Genomic DNA, 21608 nt, shown 5'->3' with positions numbered 1-21608 from the left:
TGCCCTTGTACGTATCTACAAAGCAGGTGAAAACTGTCCAAGATGGGACTCTTTCACCAGTCGAATATATTTCACTATTTCAATGTTTCAATTTTTTTTATAAACGAATAATCACAGCAGTCATAATAAACATCATAGATTTAACTTTAAACATTTCTAGATAAATGAACTTATAATTACTAAAGAAACCAAATATCGTGAGAATAATCCATAGAACAGGACTGGAAAATAGCCACAGACAGATTTAGAGAAAAAATTACAAACAATATACGAAATCAAAGTTTTGAATACACTAAGATCATCGACTACTATCTAATTTTCGTATGTTATTATTTCGTTTATCATCTGTATTACATCAGTTAAAATATATGTAAACGATTGTACGTGTCCACTCGGTTCCATTGCAATGGGACTTGCTTGGAAAATCATTCAAAAAATCAATGGGAATTGTTGTTAATAGGAATGGCTTTGTTATTATTCCGAAAATCAATGGGAACTGTAATTCGTGCGACAAAAAAGGAACCCACAAGAATTGATTACTCACAAAATTTTTAGGAAAACTCATAGTTTCCAGGATATAAAAGGTTGATTGTACCATAAATCCAGTAGAACAAAAAGGGGAAAATAAAAAAAATTTCTTAAAATTTTGAAAAGAAAAAAAAATTAATAAAACCATTGGCTATTACTATCACCTGACGGCCTTGAATGACTTCTTTATATTTTTAAAACTATTTATCTGAGAACTCTGCCATTGTTCAGAAAACCTTCACGACTACATGCAGAATAACATTTACTGGCAGAAACTGGAAGTTAATAAAACGCGAGAAAATTGTTGATGTAATTTAAAAAATTTAATCTGGGAAGACTTTGGATTTGTTAAAGTAAATATCTTTTTATCACCAAGGAGGTTCCTCAGTATTAGGATAATGAAATTTCAAAGAAACCAACAGGTTTGATTTAATTTACAAAAATAATAAATTTTAAAGACAACTCGTAGTATCAGAGCCAATGAAACCAAAAGCTTTAAACGAAAGTCATCAAACACATTAGCCTATGCCTCGATTTGAAGCCAATGAGATCATTCAGTAATCAGAATGCGTCTTAGGACTACAAAACAACAAATACAGGCAAAACGGAAAAGAAAAAAATGGAAAAGAACAGGAAAACGAAAAAGAAACTGCTAAAAGTTTAAAAAAAATTAAAGTCATTGAAACCATAAGCTAGTTGCTGATAACCTTCTGTATATTTTTCTCAGAATCTATTCAACCAATGGGAACCTACAATATTGTGATAGCTTGACAGGCTTCAATAATGGGCCAAATTTTTAAATAGAAGTCAAAAAAATATAGAAAACTCGAGTCATCTATTTCGTAAGCTCCAATATAATGAATCCGCTAATCAGACTATTTTTGGGTTCCAAATTAAGCATAAGGGTCTTGTCAATGGTGGGACTGACCAACAAGTTCACAGAATTCAGTTTAAAAGCGGGCAGCTTTCATTTTAAAAAATACTTTCAAAATCTTGACAGCCATTAGGTATCCCTTCAAAGCACTAAATAGTATCACTTAAACCTATTTAGGAAGGCAATTGCGTTTTTAGTTAGTCAGAATAAGCCTTAAGACAACAAAAATGTATCAATTGCGGGCAAAACAAAACTCATTATAGATTACGAAAAGAAAGAGTTGGAGCCATAAAAACCATGAGCAATAATTCCCTGAGAAAAATTATATTCTTTGGGACTCTTTTGTTCGTAGTTGAGTTTTTCAATAATGGAAGCTTGATTAAAAAGTGACTTGTCTCTGAATGCTATGAGAAAAACAAAAAAATATGAAAAATTTTAAAAGCAGCTATCCCATGAGACCAAATTTAGACTCATTTGTTAATGCTCGTCTTTAAGAAACAGAAATTTGGTCCATATTTTATCGTAAATTTTTGAATCAACATTTTTAAACAAAATAAAATGTAAAAATAAGCAAAAATGACGCTAAATGTGAACAAAAAATCACACCCACATATGAAATGTTCACAAAAGTTTTAATCCTTGATAACTCCTCAAATAAAAAAATTTAAAAAATTAATTTGAAATTCTGCTCTCGATGAGCTTTCTAATGATATCACTCATGATTATCTACAATGGATATATCAATCGACCAGATTTGACTGAACAAAAAATAGAAAAAAAAACGCGTTTGCGTACATAGTTCCTCCCCCCACTAAGTGGGGTCGATTAGGTATGTTGGAGCTGAGATAAATACCCAAAATAAAAATTTTCGAATCTATTGCCCAAGTTAATCGTGGCTCCGTAGACGTGGCGTTTAAATGACCTTCGAGTCATTTTTGACGCAGAATCTTGAAGTTTTGGTCCTATTCACTCGGTTGTTCATTTTTATGTGGAAAGATATGGGGTTTCAGATCACTCAATCGCTAATTGTAATTAACCGAGCAGTGATATTCTAAGCTTTTAATCTTTTCGAAGGTGGGAAATGGACAAAATTTATTTACTCGCTCAAATTTTTGCATATTAGATTCATAGTACTTAGAATAAGTCACCGACAAGCTCACCCGGTTAATCGCACACAAATGCTACAACGTCAAATTTGAATTGGTTGTCAATAATTGTGATTTTGTATTACTTTCTTGCGAAATGATAGTTCTTCACGGGTCATTCAATTGGGATAATTTTGCTTTCCGAAACAGCTTTGAAGTTAGTGCTTTGGACCAAGTTCAGCGCCAAGCAATAGAAAAGATGATTTTTCTTCAACCAAAGGTGATTTTTTTTTTTAAAAAAATGTTCATATGTTTATAACGCAAGAAAAACGGAATGACAATATATACTTCTTTCTCTCAATTTTTTTGCGGATTTTGAAAATCGCCGAAAAATTTGAAATTTGCAGCGGTTGGTTTAAAGAAGCTTAGTTTTGCATGAAAATATATGTTACACTTTGAACTTGTTTATTAATGCCCACCCTCATTTTCTCAGCCGGCTAATTTAGCGGCCCTAGTTTCATTTTATTGACTTGGAGAACAATATTGGCGGAGCGGCTTTTTTATTGGTAACTTTGTTTTTCATACAGGAAGTGAAATGCGCAAAAACGAAGTACTTAGGTCAAACTGCCGAAGAAATTTGAAGAGTAGAGAGAAGATAGAGTAGTTTTTTGTTCAGTTTAAGAGTTTTCTGTCGCCTTTTTAAGAGGGGTTGATAAAAAATAGTGTGGAAAACATCAGCTAGGGTAGAAAATTTTTTGATTATGTGCGGCATTTTCGAATCAGTCTTTTAGTTTGAACTCCAGCGTTTTCAGTCGAAGTTGTCTCTCAAATATCTAAGCTAGTAATATTGCGCTTTGAAGCATTTCAGGCTATCTAAAGCTTGGACTTAAAGATTCAATTTTCATCTATTATTAAAATTTTGCCTAGATATAAGCTTTTTTGAGCAATTTTTGTTTTCTTCATTTTCTATAACATTTGGGATCTTCTGTAACTGATTTTTTTTCTATGGATATTGACTGACATTGCAAGTGAATCTAGCTGACATTGGGTGAGTGATTGATCGGAGAGAAGATATAATGAAAAATTCTTTCCGAACACTGCTTGGGGAAATGCTTTTTAGCATCTTGTAGTGTATTTTTTCAGACTATATTTTAGAGAATTTTTTTACTTTGTTGTTCATCATCTCCTTTCCCTTGGGTTTTCCCGTCTCTGTTTTTCTCTTTATGAGCTAGATTTGTTAGATTGTCAGTCAATTTCTTTTTGTTTTTTTCAAAAAACTTGTGTTGCAGGTATTTAAGGTATTTAAGGCAGTGGTCCTATTTGATTCGCTACTTAGAGAATAATTTGTCACATCTATATCAGTTTTTGTCCATTTATTTTCTCTTTTGTGTTTTTCTTCAAAACTTTTATTTCCAAACGCTTAGTGTAACTGTGCAGGAAGTGCATGGGCTGTGTGACAAGATATGGCCGTTTCGTTGCATGGTGTCGTTTCCAGATTTTTTGCGGCTGTTTTTTTATGTCGCCGATTAAAAGTATGTTTCGTTTTATTGTGAGTCACGGCTTGTACAACATTTTGCGTGAAAACTTTTTGACTTCTCCAGACTAGTTTTATTTTCTGTTCATTGTGCACAGAGAGTTTTTTGCAGCAACGCAATCTAAATTGAACGGAGTCATGAAAACTAAATCAAGATTAGAAACGGGAAACCAATAAATCCCAATTTTAGATGCCCGATACTTGAACTTTGTTCTTATAGTTCTTACTTGTCATCTCTAATGCTTATTGATGTTAATACTACCCACTGTATCGCCTCACTAAGAATCAGGAGCATGTTTATCTACGGAATGACATCAAATTATTTTGCTTTATCAGAATAGTTTGCAAAAATGCGTTTTCATTTTTTTCAGTTTTTTAATCCCAATTGCTATCCCAGTTCTTGATATGAGGATCAAACGGGACAATTTTTGTTAATCTAAGGGGTATGTTTTTTCTAAATTAGTTGCGAACATGGTAGAGGAGATATGACTTCGCGGGAGTTTTTACTCACCTGCTTCACATACCCGGAGGTCTGTACGGCGCTGCTCGTGTACTTTTGAGAGTTGGAGTTGAAAATTTTTTGTGGTATATTTGGAAGGACTTTCGTGATAATATTTGTTTTTGTCATATTTTTTCTTCATCTTGACCAATTGTCTCCAGCATAACCCCCAATAAAAACTCCAGATTTTTAGAAGACCTGATTTCTTTTTAGATCAATGAATTCATGAGAAAGATTCTACATTTATTTTTTAATGGTCTTAAGCCCATATTGTAAAAGGCAATTTTTAAATCAATTGCCAGCTCCTTTTTTAATATGTTTTTTGGGTCTTCTCAAATTACAAATTTTTCAGACTTTTCTAGAGAAATAACTGGTTTCTGGATATGTTGTGGGTTATAAACATAAATATGATCGCGTGCAAGCGAAATGAAAAGATAGAAGGTGTTAGAGATGAAAAATGCAAACGTGTAATGTGATTGCAAATCTAATGGCGGCCCAGATTATTAGTTCGTCAAAGTTAGCAGAGTAGCCCATACGGTATATTTTGACTGATTTATATCCTCTTATTTCCACAACCTTACTGCACCAGTCGATTCTTAAAATGTCGCGATTTCTGTTTTTGCTTCAGTCAATTATGAATATCGTTAACTAACTTTTTATTAAGACACTCGAAGGATACATATTAATGAAGAAATGTGTACCCTCATGAAAACTAAAATTTCGATCACGTGGAGGACTGGAGGATCTGAAATCTATTATAGAAATGAGGTCTGTTAATATTTTATTCCAGTTTATCTGTCAAATTATACCAGGCAGACTATGGTAAAGGTCCTTTTGTACAACTTTTTAAAGTAGGGCTGCTTTGCCCTTTAATAGAGGAAAAGTACCTTGGTATACTCTGTCCACTTTTGATTGACCGTTAACTAAAATGATGCCGCTTTTTATGAGTCTGTCAATTCTACTAACCATAATTGTGCCAGCGCATATTTTGCTGGCGGTAACGAGGGTTGTGTATTTCTGCCGGGGTGAGATAGAAGCCTTGAAAAGAAGAAAAGAAATGAAACTCAAATTTTGAATTTGTAAGTTGGGTACTTTCAATTTGTGTAAGTGAATAAATGTGTCTCAGTCATATATCCGAATTAATTGCAACTGCAATGACAAGCGACAGTGAGTATTTATTAGTTTTTACTTCTCAATTTTTTCGATAGATCTTAAGTAAATGTTAAATAACAGTTTGTCAGCTAGATTTTCCATCATAGCTGAATGAAGGAGCCGTTGATACTTCAACACGATGCAAAAGTTACATTTTGTAATTTTGAGGACGTTTTGGCCTTTCGTGGAAAACAGTGACAGTACTTCGTCACATTTGTCCTCTTCAGGTAGCTGTTATCTATTAGGAAAATGTCACAACTGTCCACTCAAACTTTACAACCCCAATCTTAAAACATGGTATTGGAAAATGGTGAAAGTTTTGAGTAAATTTGTTTGAGCAAATGTAACTCTTGCAACGTAATCTTAAACAGATTATAAATACCAACTCAATTTTAGATCATAGTTGATTCTTTACTTACGCTTCTCCAACTCGTCGTTGAATTGCATTCTCTTGTTTTTCAGCAACTTGTCGTTGAAATCCATTCGTTTCGTGCCATCGTTGAAGTCCATTCGTTTTTTGAGCTCATTGTTAAAGTCCATTCGTTTCATCTCGTCATTGAAATCCATTCGCTTATCAATTTCGTTGTTGAAATCCATTCGTTTGTCAAGCTCGTTGTTGAAATCCATTCGTTTGTTGAGTTCGTTGTTGAAATCCATTCGTTTGTTGAGTTCGTTGTTGAAATCCATACGTTTCATTTCATCGTTGAAATCCATTCGTTTGGTTCCATCGTTGAAATCCATTCGTTTGGTTCCATCGTTGAAATCCATTCTTTTTGTTCCATCGTTGAAATCCATTCTTTTTGTTCCATCGTTGAAATCCATACGTTTCATCTCATTGTTGAAATCCATCCTTTTTTTCAGTTCGTTGTTAAAATCCATTCGTTTCATTTCTTCGTTGAAATCCATTCGTTTTGTTCCATCATTAAAATCCATTCTTTTCTTCAGTTCGTTGTTAAAATCCATTCGTTTCGTTTCATCGTTGAAATCCATTCTTTTTGTTCCATCGTTGAAATCCATTCTTTTCTTCAATTCGTTGTTAAAATCCATTCGTTTCATTTCATCGTTGAAATCCATTCGTTTCAATTCGTCATTGAATTCCACGCAATAGTACATACTTGAGAATATCTAAACGAGCCAAAATCTGTTGAACATTTTTGCCCCTTTCTATAAAAAATTGCGATCAATTCCATTTTTTGGTGGTTTTTATTTGGTTGTTCGGTAGTTTAATTGTTTTACAAGCAATGAGATAAATGACTTGGCACGACAAGGACGATCTACAGAAACTAATGTATAGATTGTCGTTATAATTTTTATCTGGTCCAATGATAGGGGAGCTCGATAGAATTCAGATTTTATGGATATACCGAAAGAAGAGAAGAAAAGAAAAACGCTGTTTATTTTGGCATCTGATCGATTAATAACATATTGTATTCCGAATGCATGCATGATTGGCCTAAAGTAAAAATTTCTTTATCTAAAAGTTTCTTTTATTATTTTTTGAAACTTTTGACAAGAACTGATACTTTTCAGGGCTTTCTAGTGTCCGAAATCACCAACGCTTTTTCAACGACCAAACGTTCGTGATACGCGTAGAGTATTAAGCTTTGGGTTATCTTTGAAGTCCATTTTATGTTTAGACGTTGAAGTTACTATCACTGGCTCATGTCTTTTTTGAAATTTTTAACCACAAGTATAAATATCGAACTGGATCTTTTTTTTCGTGCTATTGTTAAACGGACGGAGTATTTCCAATTTTTGAATTTACGAATTTTTAATCAACTCTTGTTGTGATACAAATATTCGAATCCACGAATTTTAATTTAACTCCTGTTGTGATAAAAATTTTTGAATCCACGAATTTTTAATCAACTCTTGTTGTTTTAAAAACAGTTGCCCCAAATACCGGAGAAGTCACACTTTAACGCTCGGATTCGTCATTAGACTACGTTACGTTTTTTACAATCTTTTATCGACACTGTTACTGTATTCATTGTAGCGATATAAGAGTGTGACTTGTAATCTAATGAGAGCAACAGTATAATAAAGTAATGCAAAAAATTGCAGATTGCATATTTGTTTCTATATTGCATATTTTTTCTCAAAATTGCACCCATTTCTCAGTAAACTTTGACGAACTTATCGTTTTTGTCATGTTTGCTGAAATATGTGCGCTTTTGTCGTTACTAATTTATGTTATAAATTCTAAATTATAAAAATCAAAAATTAAACATACCCGGCAGATTGCCGGAAAGTAGCCGCCGTTGATTCCCATAACTCTATTGGGATTGAAAGAAAAGAAAATATCAACAAAAATTGATTTTTGAATGAAAACATTTTAAGTGCGATTTATTTTGATGTCATTTCGTAATTGAACATACTGCTGTCTCTCACTAAGAGGCTACAGGGTCTAGTATCAATACCAATAAGCATTATAGATAGTAACTAAAACATGAGAACAAAGTTCAAGTACCGGGCATCTAAAAATGGGCTTTATGGGTTTGTCCCGTTTCTATTTCTGAGTTTGATTTTTTATGCTGACTCTCTTCATTTTGAATTGCTTTGCTTAGCAGCTGCTGTTTAAAAGGACTTTGAGCAGAATGACAGAAGAGTAAAACTAGCCTAGAGAAGTCAAAAATATTTCACGCAAAATGTCGAAAAAGCGGCAAAATGGGTAAAGCGAAAAAAAAGTTCGAAGTAAAAAAAATAGGAGCGCTATAATAGCCGGCTGAGAAGATGAGGGCGGCTATTAATCAAATTAATCAGAAAACTTTGCGAAGACCAAAATACTTTCGTTGCTGTTCCATTTTTGCCTGTTTTCGTTACTAAATGAAATGATTATAGCGTTTGTTGCTGAATAGGTTTGTGCAATATCGACATTTGTAGTTGGGTAATTTGAGCTTGCTCTTTTGTTGCGTTTTTCTTGTTTTATGCAAGGTTTTCTGTTTTTTGCTAACCTTGTAATGTTACTGAAAACATAAAATGTTCAAAAATTTTTATCTCATGCTAGGTTTTGGTCTATGTGATAATCAGAGTGCTATTTAATTAGATAATTAATAAATTCTGGGTGTCGTTATTGCGTATCTGCTGATGACAGAGAAGTATCATCAAAAGTGACAATGAATCTGAGATCAAATAGGAAAAGCTACCAAACTTCTTAATTTTGATGGGAAAACTCCCTTGAACAATAAATTTGTCAAGGAGTTGAACTGCCGACATCCTCAGGAGCCAACGCCTGGGCTTTCACAATATCTGTTTCCCATATCAGTTTAAAAAAAAGTACTTGAATAAATTATTCTTTTAAATCTCGAAGGATTATCAGCTGGATCTAGAAGCTGTTATCCTTGGCACCTTCTGAGCGCAATCGGGACAGTGGTTTTTGTTCGTCAATCTGCTGTGCTATAGTTACTGCTTTTAAATAAAAGAATTCAAATGCAATGTCCATTGCGGTTGGTGAGCTGTTTAGACGTCTTCTCTTCCAATGCTGTGGAAAATTGGCGTTTAGATGAGTTGAGGGATTTTCTTAAGAAAATATTTTTGCTGAGAAAAGTTGTTAAAGACAACAGATAGGTTTTGAGATTAGAAGCAAATTTTAGATTAAATTCGGTAACATTTACCTTGTTCATCATTTTTAAATACTTGCCCTGAATTTGCTAAAATTTTGGTTGCTTTTGACAAAACTCAAATCATTGGAAACTTAGCCTAGGCTGCGTCATCAGAATTTTCGTGGACTCAAGCTACATTGCCAGTTAAGCTTAGGGGATTGGGTATTAGAATCATAACTGATCAATGGCTACGGGCCGATGTCAGTTTTGCTTAACACGCTCAACTATATATACAGAAACTTCTAATTGGTACGAAACTACAACTGAACTATTGCGCAAATGTTTCGAGACAGCCCAAAACTATGCTTTAATAAAAAAAATTGACGAGCATTTCATTCACGAATTTTTTTATGCGCAAGTTTTATTCCACTCCTGGAATATTGACCGAGACCTCAGCAAAAGGGAACGGTAGCAATTTGGCTGAGTTGATCGACCACCGTGATTTGTAAACCCGTTTGTGTTGGTTTACGGCCACAAATTGAGGACGCGATTATCTTAATGGTTCGGAAAAAGAACTATTGTTGACTGACTCTATGATTTAATTATAAATGAGGAAGATAGTTTTATCACCAAAATTTTATTGTTATTATATCGAGTTGTGTTCACTGAAAGCTCGGTCGTTTTAAATTTTGCTAAGAACTGAAGGGAGAGCTGTTCTGTTGGTTTTATTTTTGTTCTGGATATTTCCATGTGTTTCAGTGCATTGCCTTTTGCCCTCATAGTTGAATTTGCCCTCATAGTGTGTCTTTTCGATTGCTTAAATCAGCTGATATGGAATTAGGTTGGATACGTACGATTGCGCATCATCTCACCAACCAATTTTTATTGAGAAAAGGTCCGTTGGAAATGATTTAGATACATTTTTGGCGATACATCCGCATTGCCAAAAAGTTAGGTGTTCAGATCGCATCTATGATGTCAAAATGTTGCTAGCAGTCTGAAAAGAGTTCCTTGTTTTTTCTCTACCACTACAGGAACAGGGGCAGCCACGGCATAACAGTTGCTTTTGTTCTCAATTAGTCATTCGTGTCAAACAAGGAGGCTCGGTAATGTGCCTGCGCACATAATGTTCCGACCCCGCTCATCCACATTCTTGACTTAATTGGCTACCAAATGACGAAGAGATAGAAAATTTTCAAAAACACACATATCGTTCAATAAACCAATAAAGGAATAAAGTAATGCCACGGTTTAGAGCCGTTGAAACTTCTTATTAATAGGATTATTAGAAAAAAGAATGACAATAGTGAAATAACGAACAATAATTACGACCAAAATTCGATGTCTGTGTTAAAAAAATCATTAAAAAATCAAACTCGCATCAGATAGAACCTAAACAAAGTAAATGAATCTATACTTCATTAGTGTAGATATGGTACCTGTCCTCAACCGACTGAGTACCAGTTCGACAAAATAGAGCAAAAAGGCGCGATGTTCAAAAATACTGTTCTTTTTTTGAAATCAATTGAATTCAAAGTGATTCTTCTCATTAGATAATAATTGAAATCATTAAAATGTTCATTAATTCATTAATATCTCCAAAGGAAGCAATTGAGACCTGTCATTATCCAGTATACGTCATACGACTTAAAAAAGGAAAAATACCGTCAAAAATGAGAAGTTCAATTCAAATTTGCGCGAAAATGTCAGTAAAGCCGTTAAAACCATTCTGACAAAGAGCATTGAAAATGTTCATTTGCGCTGTATTTGAAAGCCAATGGAGCCTAACGTTAATGTTATAAAACAAAAATTCTTTAGAATGTACAAATATATACAAATCTCATATATACAAATATATGCAAACATTTTATGAAATCTCATAGTAACAGTAGTAACAAAGCCGAGAAACAAAAGGTTGAAATCAAAACCGGTATAAAGATTAATTTATAGCTCTTTGGAAACGAGTTGTGACCTGTATGTACAGTGACTAAGCTAAAAATCGGCTTAATGAATATAAAAATGGCGATGCTTAAAAATCCAAATATGTTTTTGAAAACAAATGTTTTCAAAAGTCATAGAAGACATAACATTTCAACAAAAAGAGATAGATTAAGTTACAACACACCAGGAGGGCAGTTGGGCTTGATTTGAACATCAACGGGTATTCCTTATAAAAGCACTATGGAGAAGTTTTAAGAAAAAGATACCCAAAAATTAAATTGAACAGCATAGAAATCTCGAAAATTTTTTATGCATTTAAATTTTCAAAGCGATCAGTCAAGACATATAACTAAAAGAGAAATAATGTTGAAATCAACAAAATTGTTTGAGACTTTTTCTGTTGAGATTGAGTTGCATGGTGACAAAAATGAGAGCAAAAAGGAGACACTTGAAGAAATCTTTTTTATTTAAAGTTAATTTGAAAGTCAATAAAACAAAGAGCTATAAACTGAAATTTTAAAAAGGTTCATTTGTACGTCCTTGTGAAGTAAATAGGACATACCATTATTGGGTATATATACCACAACAACAAAAATAAATACAAACAGGCAAAATTTTTTAAAAAATACCATTAAATTTTGCAAGAGGACTGTGTCTCAGCCCAGAAGCATTAACTATTCAACAAAAACTGTTAACATTTTGAGATACGCTTTTTTTCATTGCTGTGCTTTTTCACAACTATGCCTTTTTGATTGGACCAATAAATAAGGTGGTAATTCGTCAAGGAAACAAAATGAACCTTTAAAATGTGCAATGAAGCTCAATATTAAAAAAAATTGAGAACTCGTGGTATCCAAACCAAGAAATTGTTAATTAACTTTAAAATGTTTAAGTTCTCAAATAATGACTCACAAGAAATGGGTTAACGCCTGTTTTTACTGAGTCTACGCAAGAAGTTGGGAGAAGTAAAATAAAATAGTGAAATGTTCAAAAATTCACCGACTTTTTCTTAAAACAAATATTTTCGAAGTCGTGAGTGACATTTGGTAACAAATGAAAGCATTGTCTAAGCTAACTTAAGACTCTTGAAAAAGACAACTGGAACTTTTACTGGGGAGTTTCCGTCATTGAACTACAAAAAGTATTCAATCAAAGCCATGCATGAGAAGTGCATAAATTTTCACGAAAACAAGTGGTCAGACATAAAAGCTACGACCTTAACTCTGAAACCATAATGCGTGTTTGCTAGGCTTCATTTTCTGTCAGAATTATCTGCCAATAATTGAGCTCTGATTTGAAACTCTTTTCAGTAATTTACATAAAATGTTTAAATGCAGAATTTGTTTTTCAAAAAGCCGCGCCCATTAATATCCAAAATTTTTTCACCGTAAAGATCCATTGTGAGATCAAGAGCAGCCCTGATATTACTGCTCGTCTACGAAAATACTCAATTTTTCAAATGGTTGCGAAATAGATCAATTTTTAAACGAATACTCAATTTTTGTGGCATTGCCAAACGAATATATATTTTTGTGGCATTGCCATCCCTTTTTATCTTGTAATAGAGAAAAAAGAAACCGTCGAAGTCTATTTAGTAGTACTCTATATAAGATTTATGATAGCAAATAAGAAAAACCAAATTGAATGAAACGAGAATTGCTTCGAGCAATTGGTGGACAAATTTCCGAAAAATAAGAGGAAATCCATATGATATGCCTTTTTATAATTTTTGAGCGATTTTTTGCCTGTATTGTTTGATTCATTTTAGCAGTTTTTTATAACTGAAAATTAATGCTTTAGTTGCAAGATTTTGTAGTGTTAGCAACACTGCGAGAAATACAAGATTTTTGTGCAGGGAAGCTTGTTGTTCGGATCCCAAATTTGATTATCTACTCCCTTAATTCTTTCTTTTACTGTATATTGGTTATGAACCTCCATTGTTGTTTTACACACAGAGATTAATTTATCTTACAGTGAATGAATTTTGAGTTTCATTTTTGAAACAGGATTTCAGTAGATTTCTAGAGTCTCGTGGCAATGATTTCAAATTTGCAGTTACATAATTCTCTTTTTTATATATGTGATGGTGAGTTGGTTGTCTTAGATTCTTTTTTTTTCAAAATTTGAACAATTGTTTATCTCGCATGGCATAGAGTTTTGCTTTTTATGGCACAGTGGCTTTTTGGCCTGATTATCATTTTACTCCGTTTTGTTGAGTGAGAGGGAAGGAAGCCAAGAGGGAGAAGGTCGGTACTATTTGCTCATTTTTTTTCGTTCAGTCAATTGTAAACGATCGATATCAATATAACCTGAAATTGTGTAAATGATATCATTAGAAAAAACTGTTAAGTTTAGAATACTTTAATGAAAGTTTTTTTTTGATTTTTGATCTTTATTGTTGACATAATTTTCATGTTGGCTTTTCACTTTGTCTCAGTTTTACAATTATCATAGCTGAGAGTTTTCCAGTTGGATGGTTTTTGCATATGGTTATTTAAGATGGTGAAGGTTTGTAGACCCATTGCTTATATATGTATTAAAATTATTCTTAATTGGTCATTTTTGCAGTATTCTTAAGCTATTTTCGGCTAGTTTCAAGCAGAACCATGCATATTATTTTAATAGAAAATTCAGTGCGTGTGAAATTTTCATCACAGCACCGAGACGCCAGTTCTCAGAAGTTAAATTATTCCGAGGACCTATAGAGGTTGTAAACTTTTTCTGGTATTTGTAACTCAGCCAACTTAAGACATTTTTGGATATGTTCTATTTTCTTCTCAACTGTGTTATTGTTAAACAATTTTGAACCTTCCTCCATAGCGAACGACTTTTTGGTTGAAAAGTACTCTAATTTAAAGTTGACTTGAGAGATTGATTAAAATTATTTAATTAACTAACTAATATAGCTGTGGACAACGCGCAAAACTTTTCTGTTACTTCCACTTCAAATAAGTTTTTTTTGCTCATTTTTAATTCGGCTTTTGTACATTTTCGGTGAACATATAAAACAGGATCTTTCTGTTGTGTTTTTTTGTCACTGCATCAGATTGTAAACTTGGGTCAGAGTAATTCATCACTTATCTTGAAATTTTGTCTTTCGTGTGGTCACAAAGCAGATCTAATGTCTGCGTCTCTTCGATATATGGCTTTGACAAAAGATTTCTTTTGAAACTAATTGTTTATGAAGTTGCTTTAAATTTCTTTCTGTGTTTGCTGTATAGGCCATTGACAGTTGTAACGTGTGATATTTTCCAGTGATTGTAACTTTAGAGAATCGCAACTAATTTGTCGATTCATAAAGTCGAGAAGTTGTTTCCCCCATGTCCAATTTGCTCATGAATCATTCAATTGTTTATATTTATGAACTGAAAAATGCCGAAACGGGAACAATAAGGAGGACATTATCTATGTTCCATTTTCGTTTTGGCTATCTGGATTTCTATTACTTCTTTTTTTCCTGAAGTTTCCCCATTGTTTCAGAAGTGAAACCATTTCGTTTTGATTAATTTACTTTCTTATTTTTCGGACCGTTGAAAAAAGTCTTCAAGCAAGTACAATATGCCATTCGCTGTAATAATATTTGTTACACGTTAAGGTTCCAACAAATCAGAAATCGATACATTTTATAAAATCGCTGAAGCTCGACAACTAGAAGATTGTGCTGCCGCTGTATCGTTGTTTATCGGTTGTTGAAAAATAGGAAAATTGTTCAATAAACAAATGTTTGTTCAAAAATGAATACTTTTTACGGCAACTTTGTTGAGGTCTTTTGTTCGAAATTTGCAGAAGTTTCAAATTATACTTCCAATTTTTTCGCAAAACGTAAAAGTCAAGAAATTTTTGAACATTTTTAAGCTTTTGAAGTCTGTTTCTCGAAAACTTGGTCAAATTTTTAATGCTCTATTTGATAACACCTGGTCAAAGTGTCAGGGCGAGAGGTTTCAGGACTTCATATGCGAATGCACATTACGGCGCCTTCTTGTTAAACCCTCATAGATTTTATAATTGCTCATAGGAATTGGCTTTTTGTGACATCTTGCGCGGAATCTTAAAATTTTATTGTAAGTGCTCTTATGAAGAGTTCAGATCTGCATAATAAAAAGTGACATTTGAGAAGTATTGAGTGCAATCGGCTTTGGCTTTCAGCTTAACTAATGAGGTTAACTTTTGTAAAAAAAAATATGTTAACGAAAAATTTGAGGTCAACTTTCAACTTCCGTCTGTTTGGAACATAAATTAGCAAAAAATGTTTGAATTTGTCATCTGGTATCAAGAAAAATAAGGCTAGGGGGCAATATTGTGCAATATTTTAATGTCAGAGTTGGTCTTTTTTGGGGTACAGGTTGATGAATTTTCTAGCAAAGGTGGATGATGCATGTTTGCTAAGAGATGAAGGGTGCAGTGAACAGATTTGAAAGAATCTTACCAGACTCAGGGCGACTAGGGTAAGTGTTTGTGGTGCCATTTTTTCCCAAAAATTAGGGTACAAATCTCCAGGATCGAAGTTCTCCCAGAGGCTGAATTGTTGATGAGTTTGGACCCTCGGAATTATTCCCGATTGTACCCTGAAATGCCGCACCGACTGAATTCGAAATAAGTTAGAGTCTGACTGAAGAGAATTTAAAAATGTTTTTTCTCCTTCGTAATTGGGAACAGATGCCAAATATAGAGTAGTAGACCTAGATAGTTATCCTTTGATTGTGAAGGGTACTTACTTGCTAACTGGGTGAAAAAGGCGGAAAGGAGCTACTTAGTGTGCCAAGTACTTTTTGGGTGAGGTAATTTATGCTGCTAGTTATACTCCCCAATTGGGTATAAATTAGCCAATTTACATAAACGACAGATTTAAATACGGAAGCTTGTTTATTTCCCGGTTGACTTTTTAGCTATTTTCGATCGATGTTACTTTAACTAGGAAGGATATTTATTTATTGGAAAATTTCTCAATATCCCCCACTTTAATGATATTTTTATTGGGCCAGACTTTTATCCATGAATTTTTGATAAGTCCAAAGGATTTTCTAAGAGAGATCAAATAGCATTCTGGTTCATTGATCCCCGATTCCAATAAAAACCTGCCTAGTATTTTCAACTAAATCCATTCTTATACTCGGATGAGAAAGAGAGCGTAGGTTTTTATTCAATCCTGGAGACTCTAGCAGAGCACTTGCAATTTCATCATGCCTTGTCTCAAATAAACAAAATTAAACAAAGCAATTCAAAGGACCCAAGGGCTATTTATTTAATTAAATAATCACGCATGAACAAATATGTCAATGGAAGCTGGAATTTTAGGAAAGTTGACTCGCACCCATTTATTATTCGGAAACTAAAAAAAAGCAAGACGTAGTTTTTTCCAGAAGTGCGGATTTCGGTAACATGGCCTGGACGTCATTACTGCACAGTCATTCAAAAAAAGCGAAGTTTTTTATAAAAAGGAAAATGAAAAATGTTTTTTGTTCCGACCCTCTTGAGGGGGGAGGAACTATATACTCAACTGGGTTTTTTTTTTTTTTGTTCAGTGAATTTTCGCCGCTCGATATATTCATCGTAGAGAGTTGAGACTGGTATCATTAGAAAGCTCGTCCAGCGTAGAATATGGAATTAAAAAGATTTTTTTAATTTTCGTTTTCTACAGGGAGTTATCGAGGCTTAAACTTCTGAGAAAAGAAGAGTGAATTCACGTTGTTTTTATTCACATTTTCCGGAATTTTTGCCTAAATTTTCGTCAATTTTGCTAAAATTTGTTATAATTTTTGAGAATAGTGTCGTTGGTTTTATTTTTGAAGACGAACAAGCATTGTTGATTGTTTTGATTTAATTTTTTGGTCAAAAAATCTGGATAAACATTTCAAAATTTAGCCTTTTTCATCAACAATAGCACGAAATAAGCTACTTTAGTCCACTTTGATTAAATTTGCCTACAGTACACCCCCAAGCAACACTCATACAATCTTTGTAGACTCAAAGGGGGGCTATTTCTACTTCAGAGTCCGCAGAGAATGCCTTGTAGTTAAAACTTTGCCGTTTTTTGCTAACTTTACTCGATGATTATCAAAAATGCAAAATTTATTTTGAGTTTCAACTCAGAAATTTTCTATATCTACAACATTCGAAAAATCAATTGTTCTTAACGGACAATAGGTATTAACAGGGGTAGTTTTGGGCCATTCTTGGACTGTTACAATCCAAAAAATATCGGGTTGTAATCAGTCGGTCTTTTTTTTTTTAAAAAAAAAGACTTTTTTTTAATAATAAAGAACAGAACATATCAAATCAAAGCTCAGGAGTGATAGGTTCAACCAAATCGCTTGCTAAACAGCTCCAGGCTAATGCATTTAGTTTTTTTATTGAAAGTTTACGGTCGTTTCTTTTTTAAAAATAATTGACTTTTCAATAAATAATGGCTTAATTAACTTTTCCTCTATTTTTTTCTTAATTTGTTCAACTTTCAGCTTAGTGTCAGCAGAAAAAGACTACTTCTTCTTTCTACTGAGTTAACATTTATTCTCGATTGCAGTTTTAAGCCTGAAATTATTGTTTTCTGGCTTTGATACTACAAGATTTTAGATTTTTGTTTGTTTTGATATTTGCCAGGTTTTCACCTTTTCTAATTTTGTCACATTATCACATTATTGACAGTTCTCATGTCACCTTATTAGCATTCAAATTAAAGCACAATTGAACATATTAAAATCCTGAAAGATATAAATCATCGTTTTAATGGCCTCGACGCCTCTTTCTTGAAGAAATCAATTGAATTTTTTAATTTTGTCTTAACTGTCATTTATACTTTGTTGTTTCGGTCGTATGTAATTTCCTGTATAGTGATAGCTTTCATTGGCTTTTCATGGAAGAATAGAAAAACCGATATTCTGATATTAGCAGAAAGCTGATGGCTTTTATGACTTTCAAACCCATCGTTTTCCAAAATTAAGAAAAAAAAAACTTTTTTAACTTCGCAATTTTTTTTATGTTTCTTTTTGTTACCTAATCTCGTTAGTTCATTACAGGTCAAATATGACATTATGGGTGTCAAGGGAATAAAAGGGATTGGTGTCCCAAAATCTTTTTTTTAAAGATTTTGTTATGACCTTACTGGCTTCGACACCGCTTTTTCACAAAAAAAAAGTAAATTAATTCGATTTTTGTCATATTTGACGTTCTTTTTGTAGATGCAAGAAAAATTCTGGATAATTACAGGTCTCGAGGGTTTCCTTTTCATGAATAAACGACGATATTTAAATAGCTCTTTTTGTAATTAGTGCCTTTCATGACATTGAATGTAATTTTGTTTCGAAAAAAAAATTAAAGTATTACATACTTTAGCACTTCGCTTTTTTGTCTACTTGTTACCTAGTCTTTTTAATGATGAAGAAGGCGCAATCAAATATATTTTGAGTGCCAAAATTTTGCTTGACGGTTTTGACAGCGTTTTCTGGCAAGTTTCAATTGAAATTTTGTTTGTTCTTTGTTGTTCTTTTTAGCCGCTCTAAAAAATGAATAAGGTCAGGTCCTAATGCCCATCTATAGAAGCAGTGGTAATCGCAAATTTGTGGTAATATCAATTTATTCCTAATGGTATTTATTACTTTGAAGTTAATTGTTTCAAAAAAATAAGTTAATTTTTTTTACTTTACTGTTTTTGTTCTTTTTTGTATAATTGTTACCAAACCTTTTTATGGACTGGTCGCATATGTTTTCTGGTGATTTATAAGTTATTTTTGTTTAGTTTCAGGTTTATATGACGGTATGTTGACTTTGTTATTAAATTTAGTTTTTAAGAGGGACATAAATTTTTTGATGTAATTAATGTTTGTTGTTGTTGTTGTTTGATTTTGCTGTTCGTTTTGACTCGCTTTCTTAATATTGACATATTACAGCAATTTAATGCATAAATTTTTACTCCACTGAGTTATTTGTTTTGGAGGTTATCTTATCGTTCATACAGAATTTTTTGAAAAAGACTTGGGCTTGTTTGGGATTCGCAAAAAATAATTTTTGGGTTTTTCTATCTGTTCCTCATTTGGTAGACAATTATGCCAAAATTGTGGATGGGCGGGGTCGGAACCTTATGTGCCATTGCACATTACCGAGCCGCCTTGTTTAATAAAAGATAGAAAACGGACTTCAGATAAACACCTATTGGCAACATAGTGGCGTTTTTAATGAAAATGATATCTAATTTTACTAATTCTGGGGTAATAAAACCAAATCTTTCTTCATCGAACATTTCTTTGTCGGCAGTGTATAGATAAGGTGAGGTATAAAAGTTATCAAACATTTTGTCTATTGATGATTGTGCCTGTACCTCAAAATCAAACGACCACCTAACATATTTTTTAATTCAGCGTAAATTTTTTGAGATAGTAAAATTAAGCTCATTAGCCACAGAAAATTTTCCGTAAATTTAGTTTTTACTGTTTATTGTTCCGACCCCCACTTTAGTGTGGAGGGAGGAACTATATACTCAACTGGGTTCTTTTTTGTTCAGTCAATTTTGGCCGACCGATATATTCATCGTAGCGAATTGTGAGTGGTATCATTAAAAAGCCCGTCCAGCTTAGAATACGGAATTAAAAAGAGTTTTTTCGATTTTCGTGTTTTACAGGGAGTTATCGAGGTTTGTGAACATTCGACTATTTTGTTCACATTTTCAGTAATTTTTGCTAAAATTTGGCACAATTTCGCTAATATAATTCAAAATAGGTTAGAATTTTTAACGGCAGAGTGTTGTTGTTACCGTTAGAGATAGAACAGCGATGTTGAATTGTTTGATTGAAGTTTTTTTTGGCTAAAATTTTTGATAAAATTTTCAAAATTCAAACTTTTTTCATCAAAAATGGCACAAAATATGCTTTTTTGGTCCGCTTTGTTAAAGTTTGCCATACTTATTGACCTAGAAACCTTAACACAGACTCTCTAATCTCCAAAAGAGCGCTAGTTGCAATTAGGCGCCGTATAAAAGTCTTCTGCAATTGAAACTTTGCCGTTTTTTGCAGATTTAACTCGATAATTATACAAAATGTATCTTTTTTTTTTCAATATATGAAGTATTCCACTCAACAATTGGTCTAATTCGCAAATAACTGGAACAATTGGTCGGTTTGCTGGTCGCACGACAAAATCAGGGAGAGGTCTGATAATATCATGGACTCTTAGAATCAGAGACTCTTCGGTTTTTATTTTGATATTGTCTTTTTTTTAATATATTGCTTTTGTTTTTTTAATGTTAATTACTGGCAATATTTTTTATTCACGGCTCCGTTAATGACAGCTCCAATTTACGTAAACATGATGCCGAATGTAGATGGAGTTTCTTTTCAGAGAACCTAAGAGCTTTGATGGCTTTGAGGAAGAGTTTTAGTAAAATTTAACTGAATTCTTGTCTTTTACATTCAATTGTTATTCTTTTGGCAGTCTGATATTTAAGTTTAACCACTCAAAGATCTAATTTCTTCCTCAGGAGGTGCAAATGAACCTTTCCTATTCATTCGGTTGATACCTAATGTGTCTTATGTTATTGAATGTATTTGTTTTAAGGAAATTTCTGTTATTTTTGAACTTGTCAATTTTTTATATAATTTTAGTCAACATTTTGCTTATTCTCAGTAAGTACAGGTCAACTTTTCCTCTTTATAGAATAAAAATTAGTGTTGTGGCCGATTGTTTTAAGAAAAGGTTCTCTTGCTTTTGTTACTACGAGTTTTCATACAAAGTTTTCTGATTTTTGTGTATAATTTCCCATTTTTGCTCTTGTTTTTGTTTCTTTTGTAAAGTCACATTATTTAACAATCTAACTGAAAAAAGCTTTACAACATTTTAAACTGAACTTCAATTTTGTTTTCATAACATATAGCTGCGACACCGTTCTCTTGCAGAAATTGGTAGAGTTTATTTTTGCCCTTTAATTTTTGTTAATTTTTGATGTCATATGCCAAATATTGTGTATTTAAAGGCCTCAGCGCCCAACTCTAGATAAACAAGTGAACGTAAATAACATATATCGGTAAGTAACTAACGGTTGTTTTGACTTTCGAATTAAATTTCTAAAAAAAAGAGTAATAGTATTCTTCAACTTATCCCTTTTTGTTCTGGTTTGCGTTTTTTCGTATTTTACAATGTTGTATCATTTTCGTAAATTAGCCTCTTCATTTAGAGCTCTTTTTTATGTTTTGTTGAATCAAACAATAATTTTTCTGTTGTTTAAATTTTTTATATGATGAATTCAGAGCTTAGACAATTTGTTTCAGTAGAATTTTGTGAAGTTTAGATACTTTTCAGTTTTTGTGGTTCTTTTTGTTGTCATTTTGTGATAGTCGTTTTACAAAATGATGTTATGATGATCAAAAGAGACACAAATGAAGATATTAAATACTAGCTGTTATTATCTAATTGTTAATCGCGGTTAAATTTAATGGCTTCAAAACTGTGTTTTCGTAAATTTGTTTTA

The 21608-nt window shown here is 32.8% G+C and overlaps 2 protein-coding genes across 7 annotated transcripts in view; one reads left to right on the top strand and one right to left on the bottom strand.

The window, feature by feature from the left end:
• The window catches only part of LOC142357460 (adenylate kinase 7-like), a 72597-nt gene that overhangs the window by 27671 nt on the left and 23318 nt on the right, over positions 1-21608 (top strand). The gene's annotated exons all lie outside the window — the stretch shown is intronic.
• The window catches only part of LOC142357489 (uncharacterized), a 35531-nt gene that overhangs the window by 11043 nt on the left and 2880 nt on the right, over positions 1-21608 (bottom strand). The window contains exons 1-5 of one of the 3 annotated variants that reach the window (XM_075409120.1): positions 15871-16484; positions 15582-15720; positions 6207-6797; positions 6092-6149; positions 5487-5558 (exon numbers count right to left, since the gene is read on the bottom strand). In XM_075409120.1, coding sequence (XP_075265235.1) covers positions 5487-5558; positions 6092-6149; positions 6207-6797; positions 15582-15620 — 760 coding nt within the window. In that variant the 5' untranslated portion in view covers positions 15621-15720; positions 15871-16484. Of the gene's footprint in view, positions 1-5486; positions 5559-6091; positions 6798-15581; positions 15721-15870; positions 16485-21608 lie in introns of those variants that run through there. The other 2 variants (XM_075409104.1, XM_075409113.1) reach the window with 2 other exon arrangements.

Source organism: Convolutriloba macropyga, chromosome 2 (genome assembly GCF_964194025.1).
Source record: "Convolutriloba macropyga chromosome 2, txConMacr16.3, whole genome shotgun sequence".
Lineage (NCBI taxonomy): Eukaryota > Metazoa > Xenacoelomorpha > Acoela > Convolutidae > Convolutriloba > Convolutriloba macropyga.
The sequence above is the reverse complement of the archived record's forward strand: the minus strand, read 5'-3'. Positions and strand labels throughout refer to the sequence as shown.